The sequence below is a fragment of the Micromys minutus genome (genome assembly GCF_963924665.1).
Source record: "Micromys minutus genome assembly, chromosome: 10".
In the NCBI taxonomy this organism is placed as follows: domain Eukaryota; kingdom Metazoa; phylum Chordata; class Mammalia; order Rodentia; family Muridae; genus Micromys; species Micromys minutus.
Window position 1 is genome coordinate 52,274,612 of NC_137979.1, and position 15,396 is coordinate 52,290,007.

The 15,396-nt window shown below is 52.0% G+C and overlaps 1 protein-coding gene across 2 annotated transcripts in view; it reads right to left on the reverse strand.

Moving 5' to 3' along the window:
• Window positions 1-606: 606 nt before the first annotated feature.
• The window catches only part of SCN4A (sodium voltage-gated channel alpha subunit 4), a 45,531-nt gene continuing 30,741 nt past the window's right edge, over window positions 607-15,396 (reverse strand). For both annotated transcript variants that reach the window (XM_080923246.1, XM_080923247.1), the window contains exons 15-25: window positions 13,272-13,775; window positions 11,211-11,346; window positions 10,714-10,868; window positions 9,726-9,899; window positions 9,151-9,273; window positions 7,388-7,666; window positions 7,101-7,154; window positions 6,766-6,903; window positions 5,830-5,934; window positions 4,977-5,247; window positions 607-3,998 (exon numbers count right to left, since the gene is read on the reverse strand). In XM_080923246.1, coding sequence (XP_080779372.1) covers window positions 2,731-3,998; window positions 4,977-5,247; window positions 5,830-5,934; window positions 6,766-6,903; window positions 7,101-7,154; window positions 7,388-7,666; window positions 9,151-9,273; window positions 9,726-9,899; window positions 10,714-10,868; window positions 11,211-11,346; window positions 13,272-13,775 — 3,207 coding nt within the window. In that variant the 3' untranslated portion in view covers window positions 607-2,730. The remainder of the gene's footprint in view (window positions 3,999-4,976; window positions 5,248-5,829; window positions 5,935-6,765; window positions 6,904-7,100; window positions 7,155-7,387; window positions 7,667-9,150; window positions 9,274-9,725; window positions 9,900-10,713; window positions 10,869-11,210; window positions 11,347-13,271; window positions 13,776-15,396) is intronic.

Below are 15,396 nucleotides of genomic sequence, written 5' to 3' on the forward strand. Positions count from 1 at the left end.
GTGGGAGGGATGTTGATGTGCCCTTTGGGCTTCATTCCCATTCATGCTAGGGAAGGAGACAGCGGGAGCCACCCCAGCAGGGTTATTTGTCACAGTTGGGGCCATGTTGTTCTTTTGCTAGTGACCACATCATTAAGCCTTGTTCTGGGGTTGTGACGCCTGTTCCTTCCCAGAACAGGAGGCCTTTGTAACCCACCCCCGCCTCTGCCCTGGATTGTCCTAGCTACATACCCCAACATCTGGCAACCTTTCTCCTCCCCTTTCCAGAAAGATAGCACCAAAACAAGATGAGGAAGGCAGAAGAGGGACAGATGCTCAGGTATATGGGAGGAAGTCAGGGACTCTGGGATGGCAGCAGTCAGGGAGAGTGAACGGGAAGGAAGGACTCATACCCCCACTCTTGCCTGGGTGTCCTGGGCCTGTAGATCTTGGTTACCAGAGAAAGGGCTGCTCAAGGAGGGAGGGAGAGCTCAGGTTCAACTCTAGAGTTCCTGTCCTGGCCTGGCTTCCTCAAATTCATCACCTTCACTTGTTACCATTGCTGGCTCACCCCTCTATCCTCCCTCAGCCCTCACCCACATGGAGGTTTGAAAGAGACCACATTCCAGAGGCATCAGGTGAGGGTTTATTATAAGAACTGCACAAAGAAGCTTATCCGATAGCCTGGATTCTGGCTGGTTCCCACCGAGACAGGGTGGGAGCTGGGCTCACTCAGCAGAGGGGGGTCCACAGGCAGTGACAACAGGCTCTGCTCACGGATCTTCCTCCTCGGTGACTCTTACAGTTGGTGGGAGAACATCAGACCTAAAAGGTTCCTGCGGCTTTGAGGACCAAGCCGGGCTGGGCCCATGTGGAAAAGGCACACGGTTCTGGAAAAGGGGCTACTGACTCCCACTATAGGGACCTTCTGAGGGGACCAGTCAGTCACCACAGGAAGGAGGACTCAACTCCTTCGACACAAGAGACATGGGAAGGAGAACTAGAGGGGGTGAGGCCTTGGGTGTAGGACAAGAAACAGAGAAAGGGAGAGACAGGTCGGAAGACGGAGCCGAAGGGACATCCAGGTGAGGCAGGGAGGGCAGAGCGAGCAGGGCAAGAAAGGAGACCGGTGGCGCCCACATGTGTGAGTACACATTAAAAGTTTTGCCACTTCCTGAGTTTTACTCAAACTGTTTATGAGAAACAAGAAGAAAAAGAAAAGGAATTTAGGCCAAGAGGAGACTTTGCAAAGCTTAGATATATGTTCTTCCTTATCCTACTCCTGCACAGCAAAATGCATTCTTCCACATCTAGGGGTGCTCAGATGATCAAACGTGCAGAGAAGGCAGAATGTTCATCCTCCCTCCCTCTCTCTCTCTGACACACATAGACACACACATTCACAGACACATGTGTATTTGCAGACACAGTGGCTCATATACATACAGTCCCGGGTGCAAACTCACAAACTCAAGCTCACAAGCACAGATGTGCAGGCACACACACAGGTGACTGCCGAATCCAGAGACCTCTGAGCAGGACCCTCATTCCCTCTTCCAAGCCTGGCCTCAGTTCTCTGAGTGTGGTGCGGTCAGGTCCTGGGGAACCGAGCTAAGCAAAGTGGCTTTTCCTCTTGGTCAGCAGCGGTGGAACATGCCTTTGATTTCAGCACATGGGAGGCAGAAGCAGGCGGATCCCTGAGTTTGAGGCTAGCCTGATCTACAGAATGAATTCCAGAACAGCCAGGACTACACGGGTTACATAGAGAAGAGAAACCCTGTCTCAGGAAAAAAGTGACTTTTCAGGCAGCAGGAATCAGGAAGACCAAAGTCAAGCCTGGTGAGCCTTCTTCTTACTACATGTCCCAGCATCAACATGTCTCCTGTGTGCTGAGTTCTAACATTCTCAGAGTCGCTTGAGGAAACAGGGAAGGGGCAGGGAAGAGATGGGCAGAGATTAGACAGGAAGAAGGAGGTCTCTTGGGTTTGATGGGGGCTCCCAGGAGCCCTGGTGGTCAAAGGAAGAAGGCACGAAGACAAGGAGGAGGGAACAGACAGATTCTTGTTAGAGAGCTTCCAACCTGAACCCAGGCAGATGTGGGCCCTCAGGCTCAAGTGCATGAATGCGGCTGCCAGGACCTAGCCTGTATGACCCATCCATGCAATCTAGAGAAAGGGAATTCCTCAGGGAACTCCTTCCTTAGTTCTTTCCCCAGGGGCCAGCCAGGGGAGCCTGGATATGACCGGGTGAAAGGTTTCAGAAGCTGTGTTTTCAGCCTGATACATCCGGATCCAGCGGCCAGTTGGTTCTGGGCAGCCATTCCTGTACCAGAACCATTTCCCTTTTACAGGGCATTCCTGAGCTGGCAGGGGAAAGAAGCCATATCCCAGAATCATGGGGGCAGGAGGGGTAGCTAAGCTCTGGGGTCAGGTGTCGGTTTTGGGGTTAAGATTTGTCTTTGTCCTGGCTAGAGCTGGGGGACCTGGGCCCTTAAAGTAGTGACAAGAAGATGGCCAACTCCTCCATGGTATGCTGGCTCTTCCCCAAGAAGGAAACAGCATTCTGATGTCCTGGCTTCCCCCTGGCCAACAGAATGTCAGAGCATCCATGGTAAAGATGCAAAGAGGAGGTAGGGGCTTTAGACACACCTGAACACAATTTCCATTTCCCTCAACCCAGGTGTCAAGTCCTATATAGCCCCCATCTCAAAGCCCTGCTCCCCAACTCTGTATACAGCTTTGATCCTGCTGTCTAGACAAGAGACTCTTTGACCCCTGGGCGCACTGTCTGCCCTTGTGGTAGTGATGGTGATGATGATGGTGGTGGTGATGGTGGTTGAGGAGAAGGAGTCAGGGCAGTATCTGAACCGCTGGTGGGTTTGGGCTCCACGGTATGTCCGGCATCCTCAGCAGAGCCCTTCTCTTCCTCCCCCTGGCTCTGCACACCGTTGTCCTCTTTCTCAGAGCCATACATCTTGTTCATGGTGTTGGCAAGCAATCCCTCCTTCTCAGGGGCCCCGTCGCCATTGGCATCCTGGCTGTGGCGGTACATGTAAGAGGCCTGCTTCACAGAACGCTGCAGCAGGTGGCGGCGGTAGGCCCTCTGGATTTTGATAGCACATACTTCCTCCTGCTTCCTCTTGAGGGTGGTGGTGATGGGCTCATAGGAGACCTTGGAGGGGTTAGCTGCCATAAACTTCTCCTCCATGGTCTGCTTGAGGGCATCCATTTCTCCAGAGTCGCCCAGGACCTCTTTGGTCAGGGCAAAGAGGATGTCCAGACAGTGAATCTTGTCCCCAGGCACCATGGGCAGGTCTAGTGTGATAAGCTTGATCTTATTGGGCTTGGCAATTTTCAGTGGCTCCTGCAGGGTGTCCACAAAATCAGAAAGGCGGCTGTAGTCGATGAACTGAGTGGCGTCGGGGTCGAACTTCTCCCAGGTCTCATAGAACATCTCAAAGTCGTCCTCACTAAGGGGCTCGCCGCTCTCCTCGGTGGCCACATTGAAGTTCTCTAGGATGATAGCAATATACATGTTGACCACGATAAGGAAGGAGATGATGATGTAACTGCAGAAGAAGCAGATGCCAATGGATGGGTTGCCGCAGTCACCCTTGATATTGGTGCCTGGGTTCTCCAATGTCGGGTCACAGTCTGGGGGCCCACTGTTGAGGATGGGGTTCAGGAGCCCATCCCAGCCAGCTGACGTGGTGATCTCGAAGAGGCAGATGATGCTGTTGCCAAAGGTCTCAAAGTTAAACATGTCGTCGATGCCCGACTCTTTCTTAACATAGGCGAAGTTCGACATGCCGAAGATGGAGTAAATGAACATGACCAGGAAGAGGAGGAGGCCGATGTTGAAGAGGGCAGGCAGGGACATCATCAGGGCGAACAGCAGCGTCCGGATGCCCTTGGCCCCACGGATCAGACGCAAGACACGCCCGATCCGAGCCAAGCGGATCACACGGAACAGTGTGGGCGACACAAAATATTTCTGTATCAAGTCAGAGAGTGCAAGGCCTACAGAGAGAAACAGAGGCCCAGTCAGGGAGCTGGGGGCACGGAGGGCTGGGAGCCTGGTCTAGCGTGCTCAACCCTCTGAGCGTGGTTCCTAGAGCTCTTGTGGGTGCAGGGGATTACTGTGTCCTGATGGTTGGAGGTGGGATATACTAAAATCAATAGGGGCCCATCCTTAAATCTGCTTGCAGATACTACAGGTGAGAGGGGAGGGGAGAGAGAATAGCTGTGTGGCATATTCTCATCTGTAAGATGGGAGGGAGATGGCTCTGCTGTGAAAGAAGCAGAGATATGTCTGTTAAGTACATAGCAAATGCCTGGCCTACAGTAAACACTCCGCAAGCAGTAGCCACTTACTGTCATGGTTGCAGACATATCTGTGCACCTCTCAGTGTATAAAGATTCTGGAACCCTTTTCTTACTAGTGTGTGTGTGTGTGTGTGTGTGTGTGTGTGTGTGTGTGTGTGTGTGTGTATGTATGCATGGACATAGGCCAGAGGAAATCCTAATGTGTCATTTCACCTCAGATGCCATCCACCTTGTTTTTTGAAACAGGGTCTCTTACTGGCCTTGGGGTCCAATGATTAAGCTAGGCTGGCTGGCCAGTGACCACTCCCCCCACCCTCAGAATCCCAGCAAGCATGTGCCACCATGCCTGACTTCTTTACATAGATTCTAGGGCTCAAACTCAGATCCCCATGCCTCCACAGCAAGTGTGTTATTTACTGAGCTACTTGTGCTTTTGATTCAACACGTGGCCACCTAAGCACACTTAGGCTGATCCGGCCAGTGTTTCTCGGGGTGATAGGTGGCCTGTGAACAATGTCGTTGTGCATTAATTTGTGCCGTGAAGGTGAAAGAATGGCAGACACGCGTGTGTCTTTGTATAGATGTGTGTTTTTTCCAGGGCTATAGCAGGTATGTGTGCAGGAGGAAGGGCTTTCCTGAATGACTCATCTTGGTGCGTTCCGGCCAGCTTACCCACAATGGACAAGATGACAACCACAAAGTCGAAGATATTCCAGCCAATGGTGAAGTAGTAATGGCGCAGGGCAAACATCTTCAGCACACACTCCCCTGTGAAGATGATGATGAAGACCATGTTGATGTTGTACAGGATGTCCACCTTGAGCTGACTCTGGTCGTCCGTCTCCACCATCATAGTGACCATGTTGAGGCAGATGAGAATCATGATGGAGATGTCAAACACCTGCTTTGTCACGAAGTCGTACACCATGCCCTGGATCTTGTTCTGCAGTGACATGGAACATGTACACACATGGGTCATGGGGTTCGGGGAGATGATCAGGACCCAGACAGGATGGATATGCATGGCTGGCATGGGCTGGCACAAAAATAGCATGGGAAGGAAGGGGAGAAGGGAGACTCTGTGCAAAGGATGCTGGTGAATGATGCCACAGGAGGGAGGGCTCTAGAATATCATTCTCTCCCCCTCCCTCCTCCCCTCCCCCCTCCCCCTCCCTCCCCACCCCTGTGTGTGTGTATGTTTTCTGTATTCATTGCCTCAGTCTTCTCTCTGGAACCCTTCCTCACTATGAAGTTCTCCAGTCCTCTCTACCCTTCTTCCCAAGTCATTGCTGAAATGTGTGGCCCTGCACATCTGTCTCGCAGGCCAGAGGTCCCCCCTGAGAAGCTGGGTCGGTGCTGGGAAGCTGTGTGGGGCCTAAAGACACTTTCTGTGCTTGGGAGCAGAGCCTTTGTGAGGTTATGAGTCCCCGGAGATGGTGGGCAAAGTGCAGGCTGCATTGACTCCTGCTGTCCTCTTAGGCAGCAGCCTGTGAGAGGTTACAGCAGGAGGTACAGAACCTGGTACCTGAGGCCGAGGAATCGGCTTCTGAGGCTTCTTAGAGCCAAGCTTCTTCATCGCGTTGTAGTATTTCTTCTGCTCTTCCGTCATGAAGATGTCTTTCCCTCCAAAGTATAGTAGGACAGAGACAGTAAGAATGAGGTGAGTCCCTTTCCCTGCTTCCAGGACACCCTACTTCAAATACCACCTTGAAGGTGGCTTTACCCTTTAAGAGTGTCTGACTGGGGAGGCCAAGGCTCTGATGGGGCAAGAGGTAGAGCAGCGAAGAAGGGAGAAACTGGGTCTACAGAAGATGGGGCGTGAACCAGGCAGTGGTGGCACACACCTTTAATCCCAGCACTAGAGAGGCAGGAGCAAGTGGATCTAAGTTTGAGACCAGCCTGGTCTACAGAGTGAGTTCTAGGACAGCCAGGGCTACATAGAGAAACCCTGTCTCATAAAACCAACCAACCAACCAACCAACCAACCAAAACAACAACAAAGCCGGGGGGAGGGGAAGACAGGAATGAGTAGAAGACAAGGAGCACAAAGAGGGGTTCAGACCAATTTCCCAGTTTTGGACTAAGTATTACCAGTGCTTCACTAATGAGTTCTTAGTCTGTACCTACAATGGTTTTATTTATTGTGATTGAGATAGCGTCTCTCTTTTTAGCCTAGGCTATCCTCAAATGCACTATGTAGCCCAGGCTGGCCTATAACTTACGTACTTACTGCCTCAAATCTGTTAGTGATAAAATTCCAGGTGTGTGTCACCATGCCTGTCTCTACTTCATCCTCATTTTATAGATTAGAAAAATGAGTCCCTGCTTAGTCCCTAATGGGATTTGGATCCATACTTGCTGCCCCAAGCGTCTAGGTCAGTGGCTGCTCAGACAGCTCATGACCCTAGGAAGGAATAGGTGGATGGGGGCGGGGAGCCTCTGGGGAGAACCAGACACTCATCTTCTTCTTCTGTTGGTTGAAGTTGTCAATGATGACACCGATGAAGAGATTGAGGGTGAAGAAGGAGCCGAAGATGATGAAGATGACGAAGTAAAGATACATGTAGAGGTTCACCTCGTAGTGTGGCTGCTCCTCTTTCTGCAGGGTGAGGTACACACATGGAGTTTCTCTTTGTTCCCCAAAGTACTGTGAGCAGGACTTGCCTCCTTCCCAGGCTGCTGGGTTTCCAGGGAGATAGTGTGGTGGAGTGGAGGTGTGGGGGGGTCGGGGGAGGGATGGCAGAATGGATCACTGTTGCTGCTCCTCCAACTTACCAACTCGGTGACCCAACTCACCTCCCGGGAGTCCACAGCTGCATACATGATGTCCATCCAACCCTTGAAAGTGGCCTGAGAGATCATGGCAGGACATGAAGGGAGGGGCTCCTCCACATGCCGCCGTCCATGTCTCACTCCCTTCCCTGATCAAGCTCGCCCTCCCCCCACTGAGACCACCTGCCACCCCACTAGCAAGAAACACTGCCTCCAGGTCCCAGGGCATTGCAAACAGGATTCCCAACCCTAACGAGAAACAACCGGGCACTTCAACCCATTTCTGAGCAGGCTCAGTGGGTGCCACTCACCACCTGAAGGAGGGAGAGATAGCCCAGACCCACGTTGTCGTAGTTGACCTTGACGTTCATCCAACGGACTTGGCCTGTGTACATGAGGCTCTCACACTCGGACTTGTTGTTGACCACCGAGATGTCGAATCTCTCAGAGGTGGTTGTGTTGACGCAATAGTAGAACTTCCCAGCAAACAAGTTGACCCCCATGATGCTGAAGATGAGCCAGAAGATGAGGCAGACGAGGAGGACGTTCATAATGGAGGGGATGGCTCCCAGGAGGGCGTTCACCACCACCTAGGGGACGGGGTGGTGGCTGAGGGTCATTACTAGAGCCACTCTTGGGCATCTGACAGGGGACTTCCCTGCTAAGATCAGCGAGGGGACCGTGCAGGAGCTCAGCACTGCTACTCAGGATGGGCCAGTGTTAGCCCACCCCAGTGGGAGAGGAATCTACGGTGTGGGGGGGGAGTGTCTGTGTGTAGGGTAAAGGGAAGGATTAGGGGCTACCACAACGGTCTTCTAGAAAGGCTCTCTGCCTGGCTGGAGCCATCAAGGCAGAGTAATGGTGTCAGGCTTCTCTGGAAGCAACCAGGTCATGGATCACAAAGCAGAAGACAAACATTGCTTTCTTAGCCCCCATAGGAAACTCAGCCCATGTGACCTGGCTTGGCTCACTGCTTCAGTGAGAGACACAGAAATGGCATAAAAAGAAGCCACCTAGTTCTGTGAGGCAACAGGATTCAGGGCCAGATCCCTGACCACACAGGCCTACCACACTGCTTTAGTTTTGGCTGGATCTGAGAACTGTCCCCATTGCTGTTACCACCCTCCTTTAGATCTTTTGAGACAGGGTCCCTTGTTCCTACGCTGGACTTGAACTTGCCATGTAGCTGAGGGAGACTGGAGCTTTTGCCACCACCTACCTCCTGAGAGCTAGGGTTAGGGGGTTGTGCCATCTCATGCATGAGTCTCGGGATTGTCCTGAGCTTTAGGTAAGCACTCTACCAACCAAGCCTACCCTAGCCTGACTAGTTTCCTTTGTAAGAGCTATGTCATGACCTCTAGACAGAGTTGGTGGCAGGAACCGGGGTGGCTGGGAGGGGTGCTATGTTTTTTCAAATCACTCACTCAGTTGGCCATGAGCAGGTTAATTTCTCTTAGTGGGCAGAGGTCCCAGCACCAGAATTGGAGGCTTAGCCTTAGGCCAGCATCTTACTTGAACTGGGGAGGGCAGGGTGCTTGGTCTGAGTCTACCGCTGTGGAGTGAGTCTTATTTCCAGCAGAGCTCCTTCAGTGGGGGAAGTTCCACTGGTCTTGCCTTGTGTAAAGTTTACCTGTCACTACCGCTCTTACAGGCACCACTGAACCCAAAGACATGGGTCCATACTCAAGGGGGGGCAGGCTCAGGGCTGAATCAGAAATACTTGCTCACTTGCTCCCGTTACAGGGCCCTGGGGCCCCCAATCTGCATTGGGGAACTCCATAAACCCACAGGTAGATCTTTCTTCCTCTTCTTGCCTGGAGCCTTCCAAGCCCCTGCAGTAGCCTCTGTCGCCCTCTAGTGGTGGCAGAATTAAGTTTCGAGTCTACTAGAACCTGGGATGGGAATGGGGCTACCTGGAGATGAGTTACAACCCTAAACTCCAGACATCAACACGTTGATCTTTCTGCCTGCCCTTGGTTGGCTGAAGTATTTTCGTGCACCTTGTAACCCTTCCCCATAGGTGGCTATGCCCACAACTTGAGCCCTCCCCAACATCCCCCTACCCAATACTCACCCTCATACCCTCAAATCGGGACAATGCCCTCAGAGGTCTCAGGGCCCGGAGTGTGCGCAGGGATTTGATGGGCCCCAGCTCAGAGTAGCCCAGCCAGTTAGCCACCAGGCTGATGATGGAGACCTGGAAGAAGCGTGCGTTCAGGAGGTGGAACTGGCTTTCTTCTAGCCTGGGACACATGACATGAAAGGGCACCCCAATTTCTGTACGTCTCCTGTAGACCTCGTCCCTAATGGATAATCTTGTCTGTTGGGAAGAGTAGGCTTGTGGCCTTTAATACCCTTAGAGTCAGGGTTCACCTCAATGATGTCACCCACAACCATAAATGGGAAGCACAGTACCCATCTCCTATGCATTGGTGTGTCTATCAAAGAGCATATAAGAATCTGGCACTGGAGGGTTCATAAGGCCCCAGGCCTGGGCTGTTTTGTTTGGGAAGGAGGAGGCCAGTCTGTCGGAAGCACTGCTGACCTGGAAGGCCTGATTGTGTAGATTCAGATAGGTGCTACCTCCCAGAGCCTGGGTTCCCTAAAGACCATGACATCTGGCATTGTGGCCAGATCTGGGGGACTCACGTCCACAATGAGGAAATCGAGCCAGCACCAGGCGTTGGTGAAATACACCTTGAAGCCGTAGGCCACCCACTTGAGCAGCATCTCCAGGATGAAGATGTAGGTGAACACCTTGTCCGCATACTCCAGGATGGTGCGGATGACTCGCCTCTGCTCAATGTAGATGTCCTCGAAGGCCTGGGGACACCAGTATCAACCACAATAGCCAGGGGATTGGAAAATGGGGCAGCAAGCTCTGTTCCCCATCCTGCCTGCATGCTGCTGGTCCCCAGGGGTCTTCCGTGGGACGTAGGTTGTAGTACCCCTGGGCATCTTCCTTCCCCATCCCTATCATCAGGAGGGGCAGATTCCTGGTAGGGGAGGAGCCTTAGTTCTCAACTATCTGTTAGGGGTCAACAAAAATGTATCTTCAGTCCTGTCCACCCTTAACTCCAAATTCCCCAGGGCCACCTACCTCCCCACTGGCTGAGGGGACAGGGTCTGCAAAACAAAGGGCCCTATCTCTTACTTTAAGAAACTAATGCTGGGCTGGGGAGACGTTTTCTGTCGAGCAAACGTGAGAGCTTTAGTTTGGATTCCCAGAACCTATATCAAAGCTAGGTGGCTACAGAGGCAGCCTGTTTGCAGTCCCAGGCTTACAGTAGACAGAGACAGGAGATCCTCTGAACAGCCCAAACAGTGAGCTCTGAGTTCAGTGAGAAACCCTGTCTCAATGCGAAAGATGGAGAACAACAAAGACGCCTACCATCTACACACACACACACACACACACACACACACAATCACATGAACATGCATACACATGCAAACGCACATAGTCACATGAACACAGAGAGAGACACAGAGAGAGCTAATGCCTTCTAGAACATCTAGAAATACAGATGAGTCCCCTTCTCTGGGTTTGGCCATGTCTTTCATCCTTGGTATGAAAGCCTTAGGGAGCGAGGCGCCTACTCCTGCTCCCTCCCTGTCCCCTGGTGGGGGTGCCTACCAGGGCTCCACTGCTGAGCAAGATCATGAAGACAATGAAGGTCTCAAACCAGTTGTGCTCAACAATCTTGAAACAGGCCCTGCGCAGTGTCCACCACATTTTCCCACGGCCCTGGGAGATGTCCACATAGAGGCAGGGGCAGCGCTTCACGCAGGCTGGGAGGCAGGGTGGTACATGTCACTGGCTTTTGGATGTTTCAGAATGCACCCCCCACCCTCTGCCATGCTACCGCAAGACTGGGGCCCCACCTCCTCCCCACAAGTGGCTCCATCTGGCTCACACAGGCGCTCAGGTACCCTCTCTATGGCCCATATGTCACTGCTGCTAAGACTAAGTCAGGACATCAGCTATCCCTATGATCCCCCATCTCAACAAGACTAGGCAAAATGCCTCTAGGGCTCGGGTGTTGGTTCCCCGGGTAAGGCAAGGTGAACAGAATTGTTTCTGCAGCTCTCCTCTGGCCTGTGTGTGGGGCTGGTCTGTAGATGGGTCCTCACCCTCCGTGAAGCATTCCTCAGGCAGCTCCCCCTCAGGGTTCTCCTCAGCCTGCTCCTCAGGGTCCTCTTCAGGGGGCTTGTAGTCGGCCGTGCTGCAGACGGAGGAGTTCCCGTCGTAGAGGGGCTGTGGTGGTTTCTGGGGGGACCACAGGGCAGGTAGGTGACTCCTGGGTCCCATTCTCCCAGTAGGTGGGGGTAGTATGGGAGGCCAGAGAGAAAGAAGAGAGTAGAGCAGGATCCACTCATTCATTAGTTCATTCATTCATTTATTCACTCAGCCCTTACAAAACCACCACTGCGCCCTGGCAAAAGCACTCTAGTCCTGCTAAAATGTCCTCAGTTCTGCCCTCATGGCACTTAGCATCTAGAAAAGCACAGGGAAGACGTGAGGAGGCCTAGGGAGGAGAGTGGGGAGGACGGGAGATGGGCTGAGGGACGGCTTGGTGGAGGCTGGTTGGCTCAGCCCTGTGGGGTTCTAGGAGGTGAAGGGAAGGGGTCCACAGAAGAAAAGAGGCCTGAAGGTGCTTTTGCAGGGGCAAGGTTAAGAAACAGAGCCAAGACAGATCTGGGCCACCACACAGCTGCAGAGATCAGGCACATGGTGCCCCCAGAGTCCAAGCCTTCCCACCCCCAGGGTCTATTTGGATGAGAGATCCAGAAAGGATGGAAAGTTTTTCCCCAGCCAAGGTCCTGGTGTGGCGCCAAGGGAATCTGATCATGGTGGGGGCAGGGTGTGGGGGCTGGTGCTCTGGCCTAGCTAGGCTTCCTCCCACCTCCTAGTGCTGTCCCAGGCCAGTCACTCAAGCTGGCCTTCATGCTTCAAGGAGATCATTCACGGTGAAATCTCTGAAGAGGAAGATGAATTGGGCGGTCCCTTCCACCTGTGTGTATGGGTATACTCTCGAATGTGTGTGTGTGTGTGTGTGTGTGTGTGTGTGTGTGTGTTCGTGAGCGCATGTGTGAATTACTGTTCATGTAACTAAACTAGGGCACTATTCAGAAAGACAAGAGTGGGCGGGTCTTGCTGCCAGTCTACAGAAGGGAAACTGAGGCATAGAGCATTTAGTCAATCAGGGCATACACCAGACTGCTGGCCTCACCCTTGCATGCTAATGCCCATAATTGTTCTTTAAGCTCTGTTTGCAGCGCCTCAGATATCTTGCCTTCCCAGAGCCATGGCCTACCACTCTCTAGCTAGCCCCGCCCCCACTGAGTTCCTCATAACGAGGTTGAGGTTGTTGCCGTGTTTCCTGGGGTATTTATAGTACTGCAGGCACTCAAGCCCCTGCTAAGTCAACGAACCACATACTGGTGTGTGTTGGGGGCTGGGATAAGGAGTCAAGCGCTTTTAGGGCAAAGTTCATTTGGTTCTAGTGCCTGAGAGGCCCAGGGCTGAAGGGTGGTGTGGGTAGTGCCCTTTGCTTCATCACGTATTAATCCTTTTCCTATTAGGGTTGCAAGCAGAGTGAGCAGGCTCAGACCAGCTCATCCCAGACAGCCCTGACAGGGTCCCAGACTCTGAAGGAGACCACCACCTGTGTCTCCCAAGTCCTGTTGGTTTCTCTACTCCTGTCTGCCTGTCCTAGTATCCTTGGCCTGGACCTGGTACCCTGTCCTACACAAGGAAGATTGGAACAGCCCTAGAGGAACTCTCCGTAGAAATGTGAAAATGCTATTGTCAGCCAGGAGGGTTACAGATCAGATCTGAACATATTTGGAGCAAAGACTTAGCAGGGCCTTCCTACGCAGGGCGGTATTTTAAGAAAGGTCTTTTGGGTTCCCAGTGGTGGAGCTGAGGTGCCACAGATAGGAGTACTTGTCCAAGAATGCCACCTGGTGGAAGAAAGGGCCCAGGTAGAGTTTTGGCCTGGCCAATTATAACGGTCTCCATTTCAGAGGGCTAGGTGTGAACCAGTGCTGCACTTCACTGGGCAAGAACCTTCCACAGACGAAGAAAGTAAAGGTCAGAAAGGTCTTAAGACTTGTCTAAAGTTAAACACACATTTAAAGCTGGGTCTTACTGACCCTTGACCTCCGCAGCCAGACCCTCAATGGGTTTACCTTAATATCCTCAGGCTCCGAGAAGGTGTCAGTCTCCTCCTCTGTGGGCATCTCCAGGTCAGACTCCTCGGAGGCAATGGGCACCTGGATGGTGAGGTAGGGGTTGTTGATGAAGTTAAGGTGGTCCAGCTCGATGCTGGAGCGGGGGCCATCGGTCAGGCCCACATGGTTCAGGATATGATTGTCTTTCAGCTCCTTCTTCCCATCTTCCGGTGGCGGCTCCTTCTTCCCATCTTCCGGTGGCGGCTCCTTCTTCTCATCCTCAGGAGCACTCTCCGCATTTTCCCCAGCACCCCCAGGCTCACCGAGGCTCAGCATTATGTCCTTGGGGCTCAGGATCTTGCCATGCAACAGCCCCAAGAGGAAGGTTTTGGCAAAGCCGATGCCCCACTTGATCCGCCCGATGGCAATCTGTAGGTTGTTCATCTCTCCATCTTCATCTGAAGCTGCCAGGCTGTCAGCACTAAAGGAACTCAACAGGAGAGCCAGAAACAGATTCAGGACCTGGGAAGCAAGGAGCAGATGGCTTCAGGCCAGCCCAGGTCTGGGGGACCTTCATGCAGCATGGGGTCCTCAGAACTATACAGTGGAACTGCCTCATGTTGGGTGCTTCACAGGATGGATCTACCGAGCAGTGGTGGTGCACACCTTTAATCCCATCACTCAGGAGGCAGAGGCAGGCAGATCTCTGTGAGTCTGAGGCCAGCCTGGTCTACGACAGATGTGGAGAGACTTTATCTCAAAAATAATCAAATAAATAAATAAATAAATAAATAAATAAATAAATAAATAAAGGGTTGCCATCTAGTGAGGTGCTCATGGTTTCCAGCAGGAGGGTAGGCTGCAAGTATCATTCCCACCTTGCAACTATGGAAACAGAGGCTTACATCTGTCATAGGACCCTGCTGCTCAAAGTAGTGACAGAGTCCATCAGATGACAGAGGCTCTTACTATGTCTGACCTCTGCTTCTGTTGAGAAAAGAAGAACGAAGCCCAACTCCAAGCTCCTAAAACATTTTGGAATCTTAATCTTTTTAATTCACTTTTAAGGGGAGGCTTTAGGTAGCCTTAGTTGTCCTAATACTTACTATATAACTGGGCCTTGAACTAGGGATCTTCCTGCCTCAGACTCCTAAGGGGTGGCATCAAAGGCACGTACCACCCCACCTGCCTGGAAACCCTAATCTAATCACAGATTTTTTTTTTTCCTCTTGGATTAAATAGAATTTGTAAAAAAAAAAAAAAAAAAAAAAAAAAAGATTTTAGTGTGTGTGTGTGTGTGTGTGTGTGTGTGTGTGTCTAAGGCAATGGACCCCGAAACTGGAGTTAGAGGACGTTGTAGCTGTCAGGTTCTTTCATACCCAACATTGTTGCTAAGACTTGAACCTGGGTTCTCTGTAAGAGCATCAGTTGCTCCTAACCACTGTGCCATCTCTCTAGTCCTTAAATGAGGCTGCTCTCCTGGAGCAGGGAGCTCATCTGGGGGGTCTGCTCCCCTGCTGTTTGTCCCTTGCTGCTCTGGGAGGAACATCTGACCTGCAGCCTCCCCACTCTAGTTTCCTTCCCTCATGTCTGCTGATTGGGTCTTAAAAGGTCACAGGTCAACCCATCCACTCCCTCCACTCTATTTTCTAGGGAACAATGACTGCCCACCTGCCATGTGGCCTCGGGGGGGGCCCACAGCCTAGTAGAACCGGGCCTTCAATCAGACAAATCCGATATATGGTTATAGATGCCAATAGAAACTAGAGGGTAAACTCTGTTACACATGCAATATAACTGCAAAATACAGGCACTGGATGAATGGGCAACCCAGAAGCTGGGTAGCATTTTATAAATGAGAAAACTGAGTCCCCAAGAGGTGGAATGATTTGTCCTAAGTCAGGCATCAGAGCCAGGACCAGATCTTAGGTTTCTAGTGTCATTATACAGGAGTGCCTTAGAGGGCACCATTCCTTTATACTGCAAGATGAATTTTTTTTTCCTGGAGCCTTGCAATATGGCGGCCCTTTCTCCCACCAGTCTTTGAATAACACGCTGAAGGTGAAGCTGTCTGGGTGGGTTGGTCATAGCTTCTGCCTGACAAGGGCGTAGCTAAGTTCTTACTCTCCTGGGTATGAGGGAA